The following is a 20,235-nucleotide window of genomic DNA, read 5'->3' on the forward strand; positions in this document are numbered from 1 at the left end:
CAAAGACACAATTTTGAGTACTTGGAAAACTTTATGTAAGCTCCTGTACGCTGTCTAACTTGCAAAAATACATTTATTTGCAACTAAGTTAGAGATAAGTTAGACGGTGTGCAAGTTTTTTTTTCTAACTATTCCTACCTGCTTTTTCTAAAAGTTATATTTCTAATGCAGGACTATAGATAATTGTACTTACTTTACAACCTTTCTTAAGATGTATATAAAGTATCTAAAGCACCTCCCTGCACCATTACAGTAATGTATTACTAAGCACAGTTTTACGGGAGATGTTCGTAGTTCCCATTGAGCATGAACGCCGCGCACGGTCAGACTAGTGTGTTGTTTTCTGATTGGACGAGCTACAGGAAGTGGGAAGACGGCTCACGCTCTGGGAAAATACAACGGTTCTACTTCAAATGAACTGTGTTTTTACCTGATTTTATCTCGTTTTTAGTTCTATGTGAATTGCAGCGAGTGTTCATTTGAATGGAATTTCAAAATGTTGTATATAACACCTGTACACAGTTTGTTTTGTTATGTTTCATTGCGCTAAAAGCAGAGCGGCTGTCAGACGACGGAGGCGGCTGGTGAGTGTCAACACCAAACTTATCCATGACGAGTGAGGTGATGCATTAATATAGAAAAATATAAAAAATATAAAAAATATTGTTAAATATTGGGCTATTGTGTGAAAAGGGATGACCATTTACTGTTTATCATTTTGCTGCTAAATCCCTTTGTAGGCAACTACATGCACAAACTATCCCCAGTTCTCTTCTGTGGACCTTAAAACAATTCAATTTAAAAATTCCGACACTATTAAACATTACATAGACATACATGAGATGTTCAGATCTCACAGGGACGTAAAAACAAGAGTTACGAATGGATGGGAATAATAGGAGCCTGCATGTGACACCGACCATGTGCCTATGATGAATGCTCAAGTAGTTAATTTTATTATTATAATAATAATAATAATAATTATTATTATTATTAATAATAATAATAATAATAATAATAATAATTATAATACTACTAGTTTTTCTTTTTTTTAAATTATTATTATTATTATTATTATTATTTATAATAGTTTTTCTTAAAAAAATATATTATTATTAGTATTAATAATACTAATAATAATTAAAAATATATATATTATTATTAATAATAATAATAATGATGATAATAATAATAATAATACAATCTATGAAATGAACTACAACTGGATTTTTTAACTTGATTCTAAAAGTGTGTGTTTGTGATTATTTTGCAGCACTTTATTCAGATCTTGAATAGCAGAATTCTTTGTGCTCATCTTCACGTCTTTCTCTGTGTTGTTCAGGTCTGTAATCTCAGATTTCAGATTACAGGATGAAGGTCCTTGTAACATCGACGTGTTGGACAGCTCTCTACTCTCATATCGACAATTTATTGAAAGGTATGTTTTTTGGTGGTAATATTTTTACAACACCCTTCCTCCTCCTCACACCCAAAGTGTGATTCCCTGATCTCTTTGTGTATTAAAGGAGAGATATCTGAATTTTCAATAACTCGACATTCTTGTTTTTTTGGGTTTGGGCTGCAGTCTATGACTTTAACAACCACAGAGATACCGCAGAAAGATATTTCTCCTCGGAAACTCAGAAACAGGGTGGTCCGAGGTTTCCGAGTGGGGAAGTTGTTCTTCCGAGTTCAGTGTGCTCACGTGATTTCAGGTCGTGAAGTCTGAATGTTGTAACAAAAGCAAAAAAAACAGCGTTGATGCTACGAAGAAGATTTGTGGAATGTCAACATTGATGTTAACATTACAAAAACATATTTTGCCCCTCGTGTGATGACGATTCTGACGTCAAGTCGGCAAATCGGGCACCTAATACTTTTCCGAGTTTTACTTTCAAGTTGTTGATGATACACTGTAGGTGTGTTTGCTGTCAGCTGAGCTATTATTAACTTATGCATTCCAAGGTCAGAAAACCTGCTTAGCCGGACCTTGCATACAGCAGACTGGCAGTCATTCTACATAGTACATACCGTACTAACTGTTAAGTGCAGTAAGCAGTACATAGTGCACACTGCGTCCAATAGTAGTTTGTAGTAGGCAGTAGCCATTGGCTGTAGCGAGGGTCGTCACACACTAACTGTGATATTTTATGGAATGCTCATTTTTTCTATCAGAAAACAGAGTTTAAACTAAATGTACCTCTTGAAAACACAGCTAACCACTTATAAAAACAGTGATTGAAAACTCGTTTGAGATATGTTTACTCAAGTAGTATAACAACTGAAATAGGATCATTTTCTCATAGACCTCTATGTAGTTGGACTTATTTTTTGCAACTAGTGAAGTTGCCTCGTAATGGCCATTGGAAAGAATTTAGGTTTAAGGCACTGAAGCGTTCACTTCACTTTCAAAACTTCAGATGTTTCATCATCTTTTTATACAACCTTTATGAGGGAAGTGTTATCTTAAACATGCTGAACAATTGTTTCCCCCAGATATGCCTACAGCAGACCAGTGATCCTGAGAGGCCTGACCGATAACACAGTATGTATTCAAACGTTTCTGAATAATGCTCTGCTTGCACACAACAGGACGCTGTGTGGATGAATGTTGTAGTTGCAGTTGTAATATCTGTAAAAATCCAACTATGATGAACACATCGAGAACATCACATGTGGAGTCGAATAAAGGGTACAATTTGCCCACATGTGCTGCCGGTTGGATTCTTCCTGAATTACTTGCTGCATTTACACATTAGAGTGTTTTCGTAACAGCTGCAACAACAAAAAGTATCCCAAAACTTTTAGACATACAGTCAGTAATCTTTCTTTATAATGACTTTGTTTTAGAAATTCAGGACATTATGTTCCAAGTCAAGATTACTAGAGGAATATGGAGAGAGGAGAGTGCGGCTCAGCACAGCTAACACTTACTCTTACAAGAAAGGTATGCATGTCTAACACCCATCATGTTCTTCTGCTGTCATAGTCTGCATGTAACCTTATTAACCGGCTTGGATTCTTACTTTTATTCAATTACTCACCGGGATGTCTTTGTTCCAGTGGACGTCCCGTTGCAGGAATATGTGGACATTTTTCTAAGACCTCAATCTGTGGACACACTTGGCAGCGGTGAGTTACATCGATTTCCCTAACTCCATCCATCCTTTTTTTTACAGTGTTTTTTAGCAGGCTCAGAACCAAACATTGAAGAACCAATATGCAAGATATTTACTGAATGAAGTCATAAAGTGACCTTACTATATCATCCGACATTAAGGAGGCATGTTCTGTTGAAGTGCTGACTTCTCTGATAACAATGCAGCAGCAAGTATGTGCTTCTTCTAACTTTAAATTCTGGTCTGGAATGGTCTGTTTTCATTCTGACCAGAGAAGATAGGCAGTTTTAAGGCAACCCCACAGTTTGGGACGCTCCTCGGTTTGCCACGCAAACAGAAAACCAACAAGTGTTGCAGCGATGGAAACAGGCGAACTGGTTCAGATATAACTGATTCCACCCGACCTAAAAAGCTTAAACATAATATCCTAATAAGCTCCACTCTAAAAAGTAAATGATGTATTGGAATCATAAAATGTACGTTTTTCCAGTTGACCTTAGACTTGTGGGTTTGTCTCTCCCATCTACAGACACGCTGTATTTTTTTGGAGACAACAACTTCACCGAGTGGCAGAGTTTGTTTGATTACTACAAGTCTCCGCCGTACGTCTTACCTCACACCAGCGGAGCATACAGCTTCGGGATTGCAGGTCAGTTATTAATCTGCAGATTTAAAACCAGACTGAGAATCTGCAGCTATAGTAAGATAGCAGCTCCAAGATACTTCTGTGTTTATGTTACATGTTATAACAAAAGAAACAACGTAAAGAATTAAGTGGCAGTAGACCAGCAACTCTCCACCCTACTTTTTAAAAATCTCTATAAAACTCTGCACCCACTCAGGTAAGTTGAAGTGAGGGGGATGATAATTGTTTAGGCTTTTTGGAGAGATTTGGTACTGACGACTTAAATTCATACTTACTTTGTTTTTTTTTGCTCACTCCACTACTAAAGATGGATCCATTCTTTGAAAACAAATTGCAGAAGTGAGAGAACCATATGTTTACACTTATTTTATCTGTTGTTTTTTTCCATCTCACCATGTCCTCTGGCGCCCCCCAGGGGAGGCATGACACACTTTGAAAGCAGCGGGAAAAGGGTTAAAAACAAATGTTGCTCTTTATCTAGTTCAACATATCTCTCTCTCAACCCTTCTTGTAATGTTGTCAGTCACCATCAGTAGAAAAAAAACAAAAAACCTTTAGTGTAGTGCTGGGCGATATAACGATCTTAGATCGTGAAGGATATTAACTTGCTGACGATCTGCAAAAGCAGAGAGATCGTAGAACCGGGCTAATGTGTTTATTCTATCATGCTGCAGTTTATGCTCTGACACAGACACGTCTCCCTACCCCTCCTTTTTTGCTCCGCAGCTGTGAAAACGAAAACGAAACTTAAAAGTAAATTCCGCAAAAACAACTCCATCCCGGTTATATACGACTGTTCTGATATTTTTCCAAACCAACACGGCGTGAGCAACAGTTAACTTATTTGCATAGTTTGCACAGTTAAGTTTACATCTCAGATAGCGACACAAGAAACCATTTAACGAGCTGGACAGACGTTCATAGTCTGCAGAGAGTCAGTGATGAGCGATATAACCCCGGTGTTTAAAATGCTGCTGTCAGTGTTTCCTGCTCTCTCTCAGTTTTTAATTCTACAATTCACTTAGCAGACGCTTTTATCCAATACATCAGAGAGTAAGTACAACACTTATCCATTCACTGCCACGAAGCAGCGGGAGCAATGCAGGTGTAAGTGTCTTGCACATCAGACTTGTTGCTTAGCTGGGGATTGAACCCTTGACCTTCCGGTTGAGAGGCGACGACTCTACCAACTGAGCCGCAAACTTGAAAAGTTACTATCACCTGTTGTGATAACTGAATTTATAGGGATTACACTAAATGACGTTACAAAGCAGCAGACAGGTGAGAGTGAGTAACCATGGTGACTGTCTGTCTGTCAATCAACGATGTCCCGCCCCCTCTATGAATTAAACTCTTCTGTCAGTAAAACTTACTTTTATCATGTGTCACAGAATGAACACATTCTGTATTATGTTTGATTATATATAAACTAAACTAAAGTTAGTCCAGTGATGTCATAAAAACAACAAAAAAGGCTGCAGAGCCTGTATGAGGCTTCAGCTGTAGGAACTCTGCAGGGCTAAAATAGAACAGAAACACAAGAACTTGAAGTCTACATGTTTTTAAATGAATGCATCACTGCGTGAAAATGTTCCTGATGAACATGAAACGAGGACACATAACTAAATCATAATTTCAAAGTGGTGAGGAAAACCTTCAACTTGTGCATAAATGTTGATCGAATTGAGGGAAAGACATTTCTGTTGCTAAAGATGTTCTGGGTGAGAGACCTCCAGACCTCCTACAAAGATGTTTTTTTAAATAGACTAAACTTGTCAGCACAGTTTTTGTGCATTTAAAAACATTATACAGGGAAATAAGTTTAGTTGAACTGGTCAGTAACTAACAAATATGTCTAAAGATCAGTATGAAAAAAATCGTGATTTTACCCCCAAAAAAATTGTGATATGATATTTTTCCCATATCGCCCACCTCTACTTTAGTTTTCATGTTGTGAATTTTTAATGTTGATTTGTTTCTTTGACCTTTATGTTGTCTCAAATATGTAAATTATATTTACTAACTGGAGAAACTCAAACAGCAGCAGTGACCATCACATCCATTCTTTTTGTCTGCAGGTCCAGGGACAGGAGTCCCCTTTCACTGGCATGGTCCTGGTTACTCTGAGGTCATCTATGGAAGAAAGGTGAAAAAGCTAACAACATGCATGCATTTAACCTGACAAAATAATACTGATGAATGTCAGAGCATCATATATTTTAAGTGACTGATTCAGCTGTGATTGCACAGCGCTGGTTCCTCTACCCACCAGACCAGGAGCCTCATTTCCATCCGAACCGGACCACTCTGTCCTGGTTGATGGAGACCTACCCTAATCTGCCCGAGGTGGAGGCCCCACTGGAGTGCACCATCAGGCCTGGAGAGGTAAGCACACAGATCATGGTTCAGTTTGTTTACAACATCTTTAGATCAGGATCAATATTTTCTGACTTGATAAAAGATTCAGTGATGAGCCTGTAAAACAAACTCTTCTTCATATCAAAGACAATATTCAACTTTGTATTAGTGATTAAGGTCTGCATGAAGGGCATTTTATAGTGAAGTTCACCGCTAATTTTATTTACTATTGCACAGCAACACATTATAAGAATTTAAAAATTAATATAACTCAACCGATAAGGGCAGATGGCAGAGATGCCATCGTCTCCCTATTAAATCGATCTCTGAAACTACTATTTGAAGGTTGAAAAGTTTTATAAATCCTCCTTAATTTACTAACAGAATACGTTTTCCCGTCAGGTTCTGTATTTCCCTGACCGCTGGTGGCACGCCACTCTCAACTTGGACACCAGCGTCTTCATCTCAACCTTCCTCGGCTGAGCCTTACCTTAGGTCCTTCTTTGTTTTTTCTTTTGTTGTTGTTTTAAAAATCTTTTTTACCACAGTTATTCTCCTCTCTTAACTAGAAGAAAACATTGATTGTAAATAAGAATATTATGCAAATATGGTCACCTCTGATTCCAAAAAAGGAATGGCAACGGCCTTAATACCACAAACAAATGTCCTCATATTGGTTACGTTCACTGCTTATGATGTCTACAGAGACAAGAGGAGAGCACTGACTCAACTGAGCAAACCGACAGAGTTATGAACTGTGATATTTAGGCTCATGTTTTAATTTGAAGCACCACAGTGACATTCCAGGTGAACCTTTTTAAGTTTCCTTTAATTTAACAGTCGTTCTAGTGTTCTGATTAATAATAATGTGTATTTAATGACCAAATGAGCTGATGAGACAAAGTCCTGATCTGAGGCTTTTCAAGTTATATTTCTGCCTCTACTGTTTTAGGATCAATTACAGAGTTACCCTAAATGACTTTTATCCTTTTGTTTGTCTTCCTTCAAGTATTAAATAAAAAAACAAAACAAGCAGAAAAAAAAATGTTTGCAGATATCTCTTTTTTGTTCATGAAGCAGATGAAGATTTAACGATTTTACCACTTATTACATTTGCATTGTCTGCCTAGGTGTTTTCGTTTATGCAAAGCTAAATGATAACATCACATGTAAACAATGTCACATTGCCAATACTAAAGCAGCTATGATGTGTGTATGTGGTTTAGCATGCTATATCCTGCTAATAAACGGTTAACACTGAATTCACAGTTGTTGAGATATTTCAGTCTGCAACCAAGAGGTGGGGCCAAACGAGCAAAAAAAAACAACAACAACTTATTATTGCCAAAAATAACACTTTTATTCAACTTCTATTAAGTGAATGAGGCGACATTTATTTTGAATGTGTTCAAATGAATCTTTTTAAGATGCAGCAGGTTGACTGTTAAAGGTTTCCTTGTTGGACTGATATCTGAAGAAAAATAAAGAAATGAAGTACATTTGTTCCCTTCAGTCTTTTTTACAGTATTTACATAAAATGTGCAGAAAATTAGGAATTCACTTTATTGAGTCAAGCTGGATTGTAATTATCACATTGTAACAGATATACAGAAACAAATGCACACATAAAAAGTATATATGACGCATTTAGAATCAATCAATCAATCAAACCTTTAATTATTCTTGAAAGGACATGGAGGTTTCCCTCATTTTCTATGCCGTCGAGGTTACAAGCACAGTAAAACAAGCCAGAACAACAACAACAAACACTTAAAATCAACAACAAAACCCACTGAGATTAATTATAACACTTACAATTAAAAAAAATCAAAGTCCTAAAGTCTGCAAATGAGCAAAGAACTCCAATCTTTAGAATTTGCTGGAGGGTATTCCATGACATGGGGGTGTCAAAAAAAAATGCAGTTTTACTGAGTTCAGTAAAAGCTCGAGGGACTTTAAGAAGAGACAATCAGAAGAACGAGTCATGTAGGTGACTACATTATATTATATTATATTATATTGTATTATACTACATTATATTATATAACTGCACTCTGCACTACTGTGGTACAACACTGCCTCTCTTCTCTGCTGTTTACATTACTTGCTGCTGTTTATTTATCATACCAAGTCACTGTAATCATCACTTGTCACTTTAACTTGTCATTCTCTTCAAATACTGTTTCAATTCTCAATTCCCCCCAGTTAACTTCATCATTCATTTTGTACTGTATATACCCCCTGTTTTTATTTTTATTTTTATTTATCTTATCTATTCTGTTTAATGTGTATTTGAGCTTTCTTGTCTGTGCTGCTGTAATGCCCGAATTTCCCCTCTGGGGATCAATAAAGTACTATCCTATCCTATCCTAGGTACCAGAAATCCACTCTGACAGGTCTGTGATGTAAGGTGGAAGTTTTCAAATAAGGGCCTTGCAAACATATAAAAACCAATGCAGCTTGAGTATCTCTTCAAGAGATGTCCAACAGTCCTTCTCATACACCAGTTATAAATCTGAGGGCAGAGTGATGGAACAAAGGAAGCAACATTTTAAACCAATCAGCCTGAAATCTAAAGTTTCCTGCACATGATGACCTGATGAGTCTGAAGTCTACATCAGTTCTTCAGACTCTGATCTCTACAGATGGTCTACAAACATATCAGCTGATCAATTATAAAGCAAGAATTCAAACACAACATGTACCCACTGGTCCTGCTGACCTGACAGTCAAAGTCAAATAAAAGAAAACTGGCTGAAGAGACAGATCTTCCTGGTTATTAAAATAGTCCTGATTATTACAGTTCTTCTGAAGAGGAAAATCACCCTGCTGAAATATTCATTCTGATTATAAAAGATAATTTTGAGATGACTAATCATGATAATGAAAAGCAGCCTGGAGAGATAAAAGTCACTTGTGTTATGAAATTAGCCTGAATATAGAAATCAGCATGATTTAAACAAATAAGCTGGAAGACAAACTCCTTACAGAGAAAGTCATTGTGATGAAGAAACCCTTCCCGCATAGATGAACCATCCTGAAAAGAGAGGGACAGACACAGACGACATAAATAGAAATAAGGAGACACAGTTTGAAGGATTCTAAATATAAAAGTTATTGTCATTGTAAAATTAACTCCAAAGATTAAAACTAGCCTGACGTGAAACATTTCCCTGACTTTAAATATCTTCCTGATCTCTTCTTTTTCAGCTTTAAACTACTCCAGATTTGTACCAATATAGGATTTGTGAAACCTGGAAATCTGTTTTCATTTAAAAGCTCCATTTAAAAAAAACACATTTCTTCAGTTATTCAATAATTTCTTAATATTTACGTGACTCTCTGTTAGTCATGTGTGCAGACCTGCTGCTGCTGATTTAATAACACAAACTGAAGTCATCAGAGGTCAAAGGCCACATTTTTTCCAACCCTCCCTGTGGCGTAAGTGACGGTCCTCGTTATTTTTGTGGTCCCCTCCTGTTCCTGCAGGCGTGTGTGTGTGTGTGTGTGTGTGTGTGTGTGTGTGTGTTTAATGCACTGTGAGCAGACAGCTGATGAGTCACAGACAAGGAAGAAACATTAAGCTTGTTGCACCATCCATGTGTTTAAAGGAGCAATATGTAACTCTGACACATAGTGTTTAAAATTGGTACTGCAGTCCAAATTTAAAACATTGGAGAGAGCTGTCTCTTTTTGCAAGTATATGTTTTGATGGACATTTAATTTCTTGATGAAGTCACATCTCTTCACTTTTGTTTTTGCCTTTTTTGTATTTTGTTGTAAGACCTCCTCCATCTGCCTATGCCAGAACCCCATACTTGACAAAATAAGTCACTGAAAGACAAAGAACCTTTGGATGTGAGATACAATTTCTCCAAACCAAAGAATCTGAAGACTTTATAAAATGCTTAACTGAAAAAAATTATACTTCTTTTTTTTTTTAAACAGAGAGAAGCTGTTTAATTAAAAATATCACATTCAAGTGAGTTTTTAGGAGATCAGGCTGTTTTGGGGGAATTTTATTTTCCTTTGTTTTAGCACAATGGTAATGCTTCTGTTAGAGGTAGACGTTACCACAACTCTTTTATGTTTGGAAATTAGATCAAAATACCATTTAAAAAAATCACACAAAAGTCAGCTTGATGGAGATATAGCTGTTTTTAAAAGAGATAAATACAAAAACAGTGAAATGATGACTGTGTTTTGTCTGCATGAAGCTCAGTCTAAACACACACATATATATGCATACACACACACACACACACACACAAAGGCTGCGCCCTGATTGGCTCCCTTTTTCTCCTCCTCCAGTTTTGATCATAAGCGGTCTGTAGAGATCATTATTCAACCGTTTACATCAAACCAGCCTCCTCCTCTTTTCTCCCCCCTTACCATATGCCTTCTCCGGGGTGGGAGGCAGGGCAAGAAGCATTACAATCCTCCCACACCTTTTTTACGCTCCCTCTGTTATTCTTCTTCCTTTTGTTTTCTTTTCATCAAGTCCTTCTGCTCCAACACCTCCATCCATCATTCCAACACCACACAGCCACCCCCCCCCCCTCTGTGTGTGCACAGACACAGGTAGAGGGAGGTGAGGAAGGTGCATGTTGAAAGGGAGGGATGCAGATCCCATTACTGGCAGCATCCTGAAAACCTCCTCTGACAGCAGCTTCACCCGAGGATACACTTCATCACACCAACACCCCCCTCCTTTTCCTCACACCTCCTCCCCCTGCACACGACTCCTCCACCCGCTGCACAGCCTGAGAGAGACAGAAAGAGAGAGAGGGAAAGAGTGAGGAGGAGGAGCAATCGAGGTTCAGTGCAGAGGAGAGGAGGAGGAGAGAGGAAGCAGCAGGAGGAGGAAGAGGATGATGAAGATGGAGGCCAGTTTTGACACAGAGGAGAGTTTTGACGACCCGTCTTGTCTAGCCCCCCAGCTCCCTGTCTCCCCAGCCAAGAGGACAACCAATGAGGTGAAGGAGACCAAGACCACTGTGAGTAAAGCCAGGACCTTCATCTTCAGCTTCATCATCCTCATTATTCACCACTTCACCTTTCTGTTTCTGAAGCACACACAGGACCTTCCTCTTTTCCTCTTCACCCCCTCCCTCGCCTTCTTTCCCTTTCTCTTCTTCTTTTTCTCAATTTTCTATCGAAAGTTGTAACTGGAGCTCCATCCTCTTCATCTTCATCCTCCACTTCTTCCTCTCTGGTGTCTCTGTGTTTACTCCTCATTAGAAGTTCTTGTCTCTGTCGTCTTCAGCCCTGATGCATTCTGGGCTGTGTGTGTGTGTGTGTGTGTGTGTGTGTGTTAGTGTGTGGGGGTGTGTGTGTGTGTGTGTGTCTGAGAGAGATTGGGGGAGGCACTGATTGTTTGGCAGTGTTTGTGGCTCCGTTCTTCCTCCTCTTCCTCATAGCGCCAGAGCGAGTAGCAGGGCAAAGCGGGTCACAACGGCCTTTTTGGGAATCGAACGCTTTGTACTGTCCGTTCAGAATGGTGTTTGCGCTGCAGAGAGTAAGAGGGGAAGAGAGAATCTTCATCTTCAGATTCAGACTGAAGCTTGGGTTATGTAATGTTTTTATAAAGATGATGATGAAGAAGAAGAAAAGTATGGGGGGGGGGCTGAAGCTGACGTGTATGTTTTTGTGTGTGTGTGTGTGTGTGTGTGTGTGTGTGTGTATGGGGGGGGGTGCTGATGTTAAACCTTCATGCAACAGCAGAGCAGTGAGGATGCAGCAGGTCCAGTTTCCATGGTGACGACAGCAGTAGCACTGATCAATGATAGAAACAGATGGGGGGACTGACGACAAAATAAGAGAATCACCTGGTTTTGTTCTGCATATCATCGATGGTCGGCTCTCTCATCGTGTTTAATGTTCAGGGCTTTCAGGTGAATCTCAGGTGGAGGATGCATTTTGTTTTCTGAACAAGCTCTGATTAACAAATCACATAGATTTCATTCTATATAAATACAAACCAAAAAAAGAATGAACTTTAATATTTTATGAATATTTCTTAAAGCACAAGCAGGTAACTGATTCAATCTGTAACACAAACAAGACGTCAGGTGTTTTGTTTTTTTGTTCTCCTGTTACACAACCTCAACCGTTGTCATGGAGATGCTCACACCCACAACTGTTAGGCTATAATGGACGCTCACAGAAGTCACATGACTCACGGAGCGCGAGTGACCTTGTTCTCACCTTCACAGTCCTCACCTGTTGTTTAATGTTTAGTTACAAATAATTGACCATTGTTATGATTTGTTTTTGTGTGACTCGTTGCTGCTTTTGAGATGGAAAGAAAGAATCATTTTGCTTTGTTGCTGAGAGGAGGAAGAGGATCAGAGGAAGACTGAGAGTGTATTGTCGTGAAATTGTGTGCATGTGTGTGTGAAAAGCAATTTGTAGCTTAGCAACAGCAGCAGAGCATCATACAGTCTCTCTGAAAGGTTTGACTCAAACGGATTGATTGTAAAATATTGCTATCTCACATTACACCTCTTATTTCTTCTTCTTCTTCTTCTTCTTCTTCTTCTTCTTCTGTGTTTATTTGTTTATTTTATTGTGTCTAAGCAAAAGCTAAAAAATATAAACCCAAATAAATAAGTGCTAAAACATTTTGTTCTGCAACTGGAAACAACTGTCATATCAGTATGTAACAAAAAAAACACAGTGGGAACAAAATGTCCCAAATGGTCCCTCTTTTATTGAACTGAAACATCACAGATAAAATGACACACACAAACATCATCATTGTGACTACAAACAATCCCAAGTGTGCTCACATCTTCACACAGGTTTATATATAGTCTGTGTGATTGTGCTTTTCTGTGCACACATAGAGAGTGTGTGTCTGTGCACACATAGAGAGTGTGTGTATGTGCACATGTTAAGATTGTGTGTCTGTGCACATGTTAAGATTGTGTGTCCGTGCGCACACAGAGAGTGTGTGTCTGTGCGCACATAGAGAGTGTGTGTCTGTGCGCACATAGAGAGTGTGTGTCTGTGCGCATGTTAAGATTGTGTGTCTGTGTGCACACTGAAAGGAATCCGTGATCTGATTATTAACATTCAGTGAGGGGTGTTGTGGAAAATCTGGTGTCCATGATAAGTGACCTGTGAGACAGAAATTTCACACAGAGGAAGACACTGCTCACATAAATCCCAGCAGAGATCACATTTTTATGTTTTCATGTGTTTGTTCTGTGTTTGTTATTTTGGAGAGATGCCACATTAGTGTGTGTGTGTGTGTGTGTGTGTGTGTGTGTGTGTGTGTGTGTTCATGCTGTGTGCATGTTGGTGATTATATAACAGAGTTACTCATCATGCATGCTTCTGTGTTTTTGTGTGTTTGGGTCAAGTCTTGTATATAAAGATGATGACGAGGTCAGTGTGTGTTCATTTGTTTTTATGTGTGTGAATGTGTGTTTGTGTAACACTCTCAGTAAGATGATGATCCGATCGATTGATAAACTGATCACTGATCAGTTTCTATCAGACACACCTGAACGGGTATCTGCCCTGCACGGACAGGTGTACACTCTTCTTCTTCTGTGTCCATGTTGTTTTTGATTCATTTTAGGTCAAAGCATTAAACTCCTTATTTTTTTCTTTTTAAAGTTTTTAGTGTGAGTACTATAAGAGAGGGAAAAAATGAAGATAAAGTGACACAGATGGTGATATTACATAATTACAGCCTGAGGGGAAGTGAGGCCTCTGAGGAGTTCAAACTGAGTGAACATATGTTCTCATGTGTGTGTGTGATGTTTGTGTGTCCAGCGTAAGGGAAACAGAACGAAAGGTTGTTTATAAGATGACACAGCCCCCCCCCCCCCCTCCCCCCCCACACACACACACACACACAGAGACACACATCTCTCTCTCTCTCTCGCCTTCTGGATGGTGAGCACATGTTCATGTTTCTTCATGATGCAGACCCTATTTGACTTCTCTGAATAAAAATCAGTCCTTTTAGCGCTCTTAAAGACGTCACTTCATTTACTGTTTGAATCCACGGCTCTTACGTTCATAACAGTTTCCCTGTGATTCTTCTTTGTGTGTCTATACAGATAAACGGGGTGACCTTTCCTCTTCCTGATGATGGTCCAGAGCAACAGCTGCTTAAACCAAATGATTGGAGTTACTGTGATTACTTCTGGGTCAGTTCTGCTTTTCACACTTAATAATACTAACAAGAAGAATTGTGTTTCACTACAGCGCATGTTAGTTTGTCCATCACTTTCATCCTGGTCAAATACTATTATTATTATTATTATTATTATTACTATTTTAAGACCAGTAGTGACCATATGTGGACAAGAGAGATGATACATTCAATCCAGACTGACTTTATGGTGGCAATTTATATCAACACAGGACTGAGATTAAAAACAGCAAAAAAAAAGGAGCACACTCAACCATAAACAATATTTCAGGTGCACGACTGCAACAAGTCAGCACACTAAATACGTTGAACGACTGACATTAAAACCATGAACTCAGTAGGAAAAAGTTTAGCGAGGTCATGAATAAACTGAGAAGTGCGCTCATTTTGTCAGAGACTTCTACACTAGTTTTTACAACCGGCATTGCTGTTCCCTGCGGAGCTTTGGAAGAATGCAGGTTTAAGACCCAGCAGCATTGGTTTCACTTTGAAAGCAAGAGGCTCTATCCTCTTCTCATGAAATCTGTATGAGTGATATCAGTCTTCCACATTTGGTCTCGGTTATGAATGATATTCCTTCTATATATAGTCTATCATATTCATTTGATTAATCTTATAAATGGTGATAAATGATCTGGACTCACTGTGTTAGCAGACTGTTGATTGGCTCTCAGCTGTATGATGTCACCCTCCTCTTTCTCAGACGGATAAAAAGGACCCTCAGGGGGCGACCTCCGTTGTGGGATTTGAGGTTCTTGTTCAGAAGCAGCTGAAGGGGAAACAGATGCAGAAGGAGATGTCGGAGTTCATCCATGAGAGGTAAAATGGCCTACTCTGGTTAAAATAAAAAATCACATCTTTAAGTAAAATCACACCTTTAACACCCATCATAAATTTGAACTGTTATTGTCATACTTTGTTTCATGTTATGTATTAAGGCTATACAGTGAACATAGCCCCTGATTTTCTGGTGAAAATCTTCATTTGGGGATGAACACGTTGCTGGTTTTGTTATTAAACATACTGTTAGGAGACATGGCGATGTGACCATCATCAGGATTTTATGGACTTAACATTTTCCTTGCAAACCTATCCTCATGGACAGGTCAAAGGGCACTTGTTGCTTTTGATTTCTGAATATATCTGAATAAATTATTTTAGCTTTGTAACAAATTCGAACGAGCTCACACTACAGAGCATCATTTAGCATTACATTTTTATATTTTACAACAAATAGCTAACTATAATATGACTAACAGCATTACATAAGTGGTGTTATTGAATCTTCTTCTTTGTCCTGCTTTGAGTCTGACTCAGATGACTCACAAACTTAATGCCAAAGGCTACACTGATGGTGACATGGCCTGTTTGCACTATGGGAGGGGCTAGGTTGATGTCAATCAAAACATGATTAGCCACGCCTACACAGTAGATAGAATTGGAGTAAACAGAAAATTGACCCAGGTTTTTTATAGCGGTTATATATAGAAATATCAATCAGAATTTTCTGAATAATTAATGACACTTCAAACTTTGATGACACTTTGGAACCTAGTTTCCAGATTCTTTTTAAAGCAGACTTTCCTGCAGGACTTTATGTGCTGAACCGGGCAGCTTCAGGATTCAAACTCTTCCCGTCTGTGTTTCAGGATAAAGATTGAAGAAGAATACGCTAAAAACCTGTCGAAGCTCTCTTTGAGCCCACTGGCAGCTCAGGAGGAGGGGTGAGTAAAAACACCTTAATCGTTTTTTTTTATATATTAAAAGCAGTGCACAGAGATGAGAGTGTAAAAATAGATATTTTTCCACCACCATGCTTTGTGTCTGATGCTTGAATGAAATTGTGTTACAGAAAACATGAAATCAGTCTCAGACATAAAAGTGTTGTATTTTCTCTACAGCTCAGAAAATCCACTATAGAATTTAAATTATATATTTTCGGTTTGGACACAAAAGAGCTGATGAGATGTTTGTATTAAAAAACGTTTTTTATTTTACTTGCAGTTTGTTTTTCTACACTTGGTTAGTCCATAACATTAGCTGTTTTCTTGAGCACTTTTACCTATGATACAATAAAATGTTGAGTGGATGTAACGATGAATCAGTTAAAGGATTAATTTATGGTTTTTTTTCAGGACTCTGGGAGAAGCGTGGACTCAGCTGAAGAAGAGTCTTCACGATGAAGCTGAAGTTCACCTGAAGTTCTCCAACAAGGTAAAACCTACCCGGAAACTTTAGTCCTTGTTTCAATAACAAGATTGATTATCTTTTTTTTTTGTTATTGTTCAGTTATTTTATTTCATTAGCCTGTAAATTGTATCTGTAATCTGTTCTCACAGATTACAGATGATCTGATTGTTTTAACAAAAAAAGATCAATAATAATGTGATCGATTGTTTGATTACAAAAAAGATTATTAATATGACTGACTGTGACCGTTAAATAAAACAATATTATATGTTTGTTTACTTCATTAAAACCCATTATTAATATCTGTCATTGTTGTTGTCATAAAAGTGAGCGTATAACCGATTATCTGATGAATCCTGACCCTCAGCTTCACTCTGAGGTGGAGAAACCTCTGCTGACTTTCAGAGGAGACGGTTTTAAGAAAGACCTGAAGAAGTATGAGCATAACCTGTCCGACCTCAGGAAGCAGCTGACAACCCGCTTTGGGGGTGTGGAGAAGGTACTGAGCCTGAATAACAGAAAGTTATTCAGCTACTTTCTGATTAATTATCCTCCCAATCTCTATCTCATACATTATTCTCAGACACACACACACACACGCGCACGCACACACACACACACACACACACACACACACACACAGAGTCAGTACAGAAAGAGGGAAAGTGAATAAAAAGGATTAAAGACGTATTTAAGGTGACAGCAGCCCCTGTAATACATGTAGGTACACTTAATCTGAGGATTACTCTCTCTTTCTCTCTCTCTCTCTCTCTCTCTCTCTCTCTCTCTCTCTCTCTCTCTCTGTGTGTGTGTGTGTAGGCTCGTAGAGCTCTGGCAGACAGGCAGAAGGACCTGGAGGTGAAGACTCAGCAGTTGGAGATCAGACTGAGCAACAAGACGGAGGAGGACATAAAGAAAGCACGGCGAAAATCCACACAAGCAGGTCAAACATCTACTGCCACGCAGATTACTGAGCCCAGTATTTAAACATTTTCTTTACCCTTTTTGAATATTTACTTCACTCAATTAACACTTGAATTTAAGGAAAACACTGAGAAAGCAGACATAACTGAAAGATAAAGAACTTAAATGAACAATCTGATAGTATTTACCTAGTTTACCTGGAAAACTCATATTTTGCATTTAAAGAGACACACACACCTAAACGGAGCATTCTGAGAGAGCTGGTTCATACAGGGTCACAAACCTCCTCTGGTGCTTGATTCATGTTATATTTTAACCAAAGCACAGCACAGATGTTTCATTTAGACCACAGGGGACTGTTTGAAAAGGTAGAAAAGGGTGTATAATGTGTCTTCTTTAAACAGAAGCCTCATGCATCATTTGTGTGGTTCTTTAGTGAGCTGTGACTTCAGAGCACCTCCTGCTGGTCACTTATAGTTAGTGTTCCATGTGAATCACAGAACAGAAAACACAGAGCTGCAGAGCTGAAGGAGAGGATTTCAAAAGAAACGTATATTAGTGTTATCAGCACATGTTCTCTCTGACATTTGGCCTATATCTTGTGTTCTCTCTGTGTGTGTTGTATAGGAGACGACCTGATGCACTGCATCGATCTGTACAATCGGGCTCAGTCCAAGTGGTTTGAGGAGATGGTGACCAGCAGCATGGTGAGAACTATAGACTACACAGGAAATTGTCTTCATATTGTTTTATAATTGTTTTATTTGCCTTTATACTGATTGACTGTAATTCATTTTATCTTCATCAATTTAATCAATGATAAGGTTTAACTATTCACTTGGTTAATGCAATTTATTTAAACTCCTACAGCTTTGATTCATTTTTTAGTTTGGGGGTTTTGAATATTAAAAGGAATTGTCTTTATTCATAGGGTCAAGGAGTTTGTTTTCCTGTTTTAATACTTCTATCTGTATAACCTTTAGGAGTTGGAGAAACTGGAGGTTGAGCGAATCGAGTGGATTCAGCAGCATCTACGTCAGTACACAACTCTGAGACACGAAACAGACATGTTCAACCAGAGTGTGAGTTCAAATGAATTTGTACTGTTCATGTTTTTTTGTTTTTTTTTACATGATACACAAAAGTATAGTTAAAATTCAAGATCAAACTTTTTGTTGCACCCTCTTGAGTGTTTTTTCCCCTCCTTTAACCATGAACTCAACAGTTCAGAAATATGACAGTCCCATCCGATGCCTTTGTGAGAGAGTTCTTGTAGGATGCACTTTCCACTAGTGACCACTTAAGTGTTCATCCAAAAGTATTTACTAATACTCATTCAATTGTGCACTTGAAAGTGTTCATTTGAAAGTGTGCACTTAAAAGTTTGGACTTGAAAGTTTGCACTTCGGAACATATATATATTTTTTTTTAAGTCTGCTGGATTTGTAAGATAGCATAGCTGAGCTATCTTTTTTAACACAGTATCCTAAATAGGATAAGAACCCAAGTTGAAAATTACATCATGTGTGGGTAACATTAATGAGGTAATGTGACTGAATGAATCGAGCAGATGCTAATGTTATATGTCATTTCTTTCCTGGGTTCTGTGCCCAGACGGTGGAGCCGGTGGACCAGCTGCTGCAGAGTGTGGATCCAGCCAAAGACAGAGAGCTGTGGGTGAAGGAAAATAAAACAGGCGAGGTTCGACCTGTGGATCTGGACATTTAGACAAACTGACCCAGGATCAGCCATCCTGTCAACAACACAAACACTGAGTTTCAGATAACTATGATCCAGGGACACAAGTGTGTCCTCTCTGACTGAACAACATGAAGAAAGGTTCAGCAGACAAACGGATCAAAGTAGCCTACCAGCATGTTCCTTCTAAATTTAACCCTTTCATTACCAACATTATCTCACTGAATGCCATTTAACATACTCTGCTGTTTACCTATTGTAAAGTTAGAAAAATATTTGCATTTTTGAATCATTCAGTTTCACTTCAATAAACACTTAATGTTTGCAGGAACTAGACAAAAAGGTATGATTAAAAAACACCTTTTTTTTTAGATACAGTTACTAAAGCACAGTGAGACCGTAGAATGAATATGATCTATTTTCATATTTGCTGGTTTGTTTGGTAGAAAATGCATGTTTGAATTTTTTGCTTTAACTGTTGGAAATCTGCTCAGTTTGTGAACCATGATGGTTGTTTGATGTAGTTCAATTTACAGAAAGTATTCTGAATCATTAACATGACAGAATTGATAAGAAGCTCTCTCTTAAATACAAAAAAGAGAATTTACATGTACAGCATTAATACCCAAAAACCTCAACAGTGAACACATGCAGTGATTGGATGTGAATCTGTCCCCACTCTCGGGGGGAACAGTTTTAAGCCGGGGTCAGCTCTGGAAAAATCTGGAGGAAAAAAGGTTGTTCAATTCCACTGAAACACCTGTGAGTGCCTAACGGTGATATACCTGGAATGTCCTTAAAGACACATTCTGCATCAGTGTACATTTGTACAGACGGAATCGATGTGTTTCATGTTTAACAGGCGACATGTATTTGTACTGTACAATGTTGTGTTTTATTTTTGGTAAATGTACAGAGATTATCTTTACGATGGAGGAGGCTGAAAATGGAGCAGAAACTTAAAAAAGAGAAAAGGTGTTGAATTAATGGAGGTGATGGTTTACAAATGTAAAAAAAAAAAATCATATTTTATGATAGACTGCATGTAAAGTGTGTGTCTGTATGTGTGCATCTCTGTCTCTGCATTCTGTTGTGCTCTGTCTCTTCTGGATTATTTGGATTATTACATT

General features: G+C 38.3%; 2 protein-coding genes across 2 annotated transcripts in view; both read left to right on the forward strand.

Moving 5' to 3' along the window:
• Nucleotides 1-161: 161 nt before the first annotated feature.
• On the forward strand, nt 162-7,622 carry jmjd8 (jumonji domain containing 8). The gene is made up of 9 exons (XM_020645708.3): nt 162-584; nt 1,343-1,438; nt 2,497-2,545; nt 2,851-2,947; nt 3,064-3,132; nt 3,649-3,768; nt 5,844-5,911; nt 6,016-6,150; nt 6,526-7,622. Exons 1-9 carry the CDS (start codon nt 484-486, stop codon nt 6,604-6,606), a joined length of 816 nt encoding a protein of 271 aa, XP_020501364.1. The 5' UTR covers nt 162-483; the 3' UTR covers nt 6,607-7,622.
• A 3,219-nt stretch (nt 7,623-10,841) lies between these two features.
• gas7a (growth arrest-specific 7a) overlaps nt 10,842-20,235 on the forward strand; it is a 9,847-nt gene continuing 453 nt past the window's right edge. The window contains exons 1-10 of the mRNA XM_020645672.3: nt 10,842-11,120; nt 14,199-14,288; nt 14,997-15,112; nt 15,943-16,017; nt 16,429-16,507; nt 16,851-16,982; nt 17,303-17,426; nt 18,035-18,114; nt 18,391-18,489; nt 19,022-20,235. The exon at nt 19,022-20,235 is cut by the window's right edge and continues 453 nt beyond it. Coding sequence (XP_020501328.1) covers nt 10,995-11,120; nt 14,199-14,288; nt 14,997-15,112; nt 15,943-16,017; nt 16,429-16,507; nt 16,851-16,982; nt 17,303-17,426; nt 18,035-18,114; nt 18,391-18,489; nt 19,022-19,135 — 1,035 coding nt within the window. The 5' untranslated portion in view covers nt 10,842-10,994 and the 3' untranslated portion in view covers nt 19,136-20,235. The remainder of the gene's footprint in view (nt 11,121-14,198; nt 14,289-14,996; nt 15,113-15,942; nt 16,018-16,428; nt 16,508-16,850; nt 16,983-17,302; nt 17,427-18,034; nt 18,115-18,390; nt 18,490-19,021) is intronic.

The sequence above is a fragment of the Labrus bergylta genome, chromosome 16 (assembly GCF_963930695.1).
Source record: "Labrus bergylta chromosome 16, fLabBer1.1, whole genome shotgun sequence".
Classification (NCBI taxonomy): domain Eukaryota; kingdom Metazoa; phylum Chordata; class Actinopteri; order Labriformes; family Labridae; genus Labrus; species Labrus bergylta.

What these genes read in the sequence shown, in the direction of transcription:
- jmjd8 (XM_020645708.3), top strand. Translation starts at nt 484, where the DNA reads ATGGAATTTCAAAATGTTGTATATAACACCTGTACACAGTTTGTTTTG. An exon ending in TATCGACAATTTATTGAAAG is followed by an intron (nt 1,439 to 2,496) that starts GTATGTTTTTTG and finishes TGTTTCCCCCAG; the next exon opens with ATATGCCTACAGCAGACCAG. An exon ending in ATACAGCTTCGGGATTGCAG is followed by an intron (nt 3,769 to 5,843) that starts GTCAGTTATTAA and finishes TTTTGTCTGCAG; the next exon opens with GTCCAGGGACAGGAGTCCCC.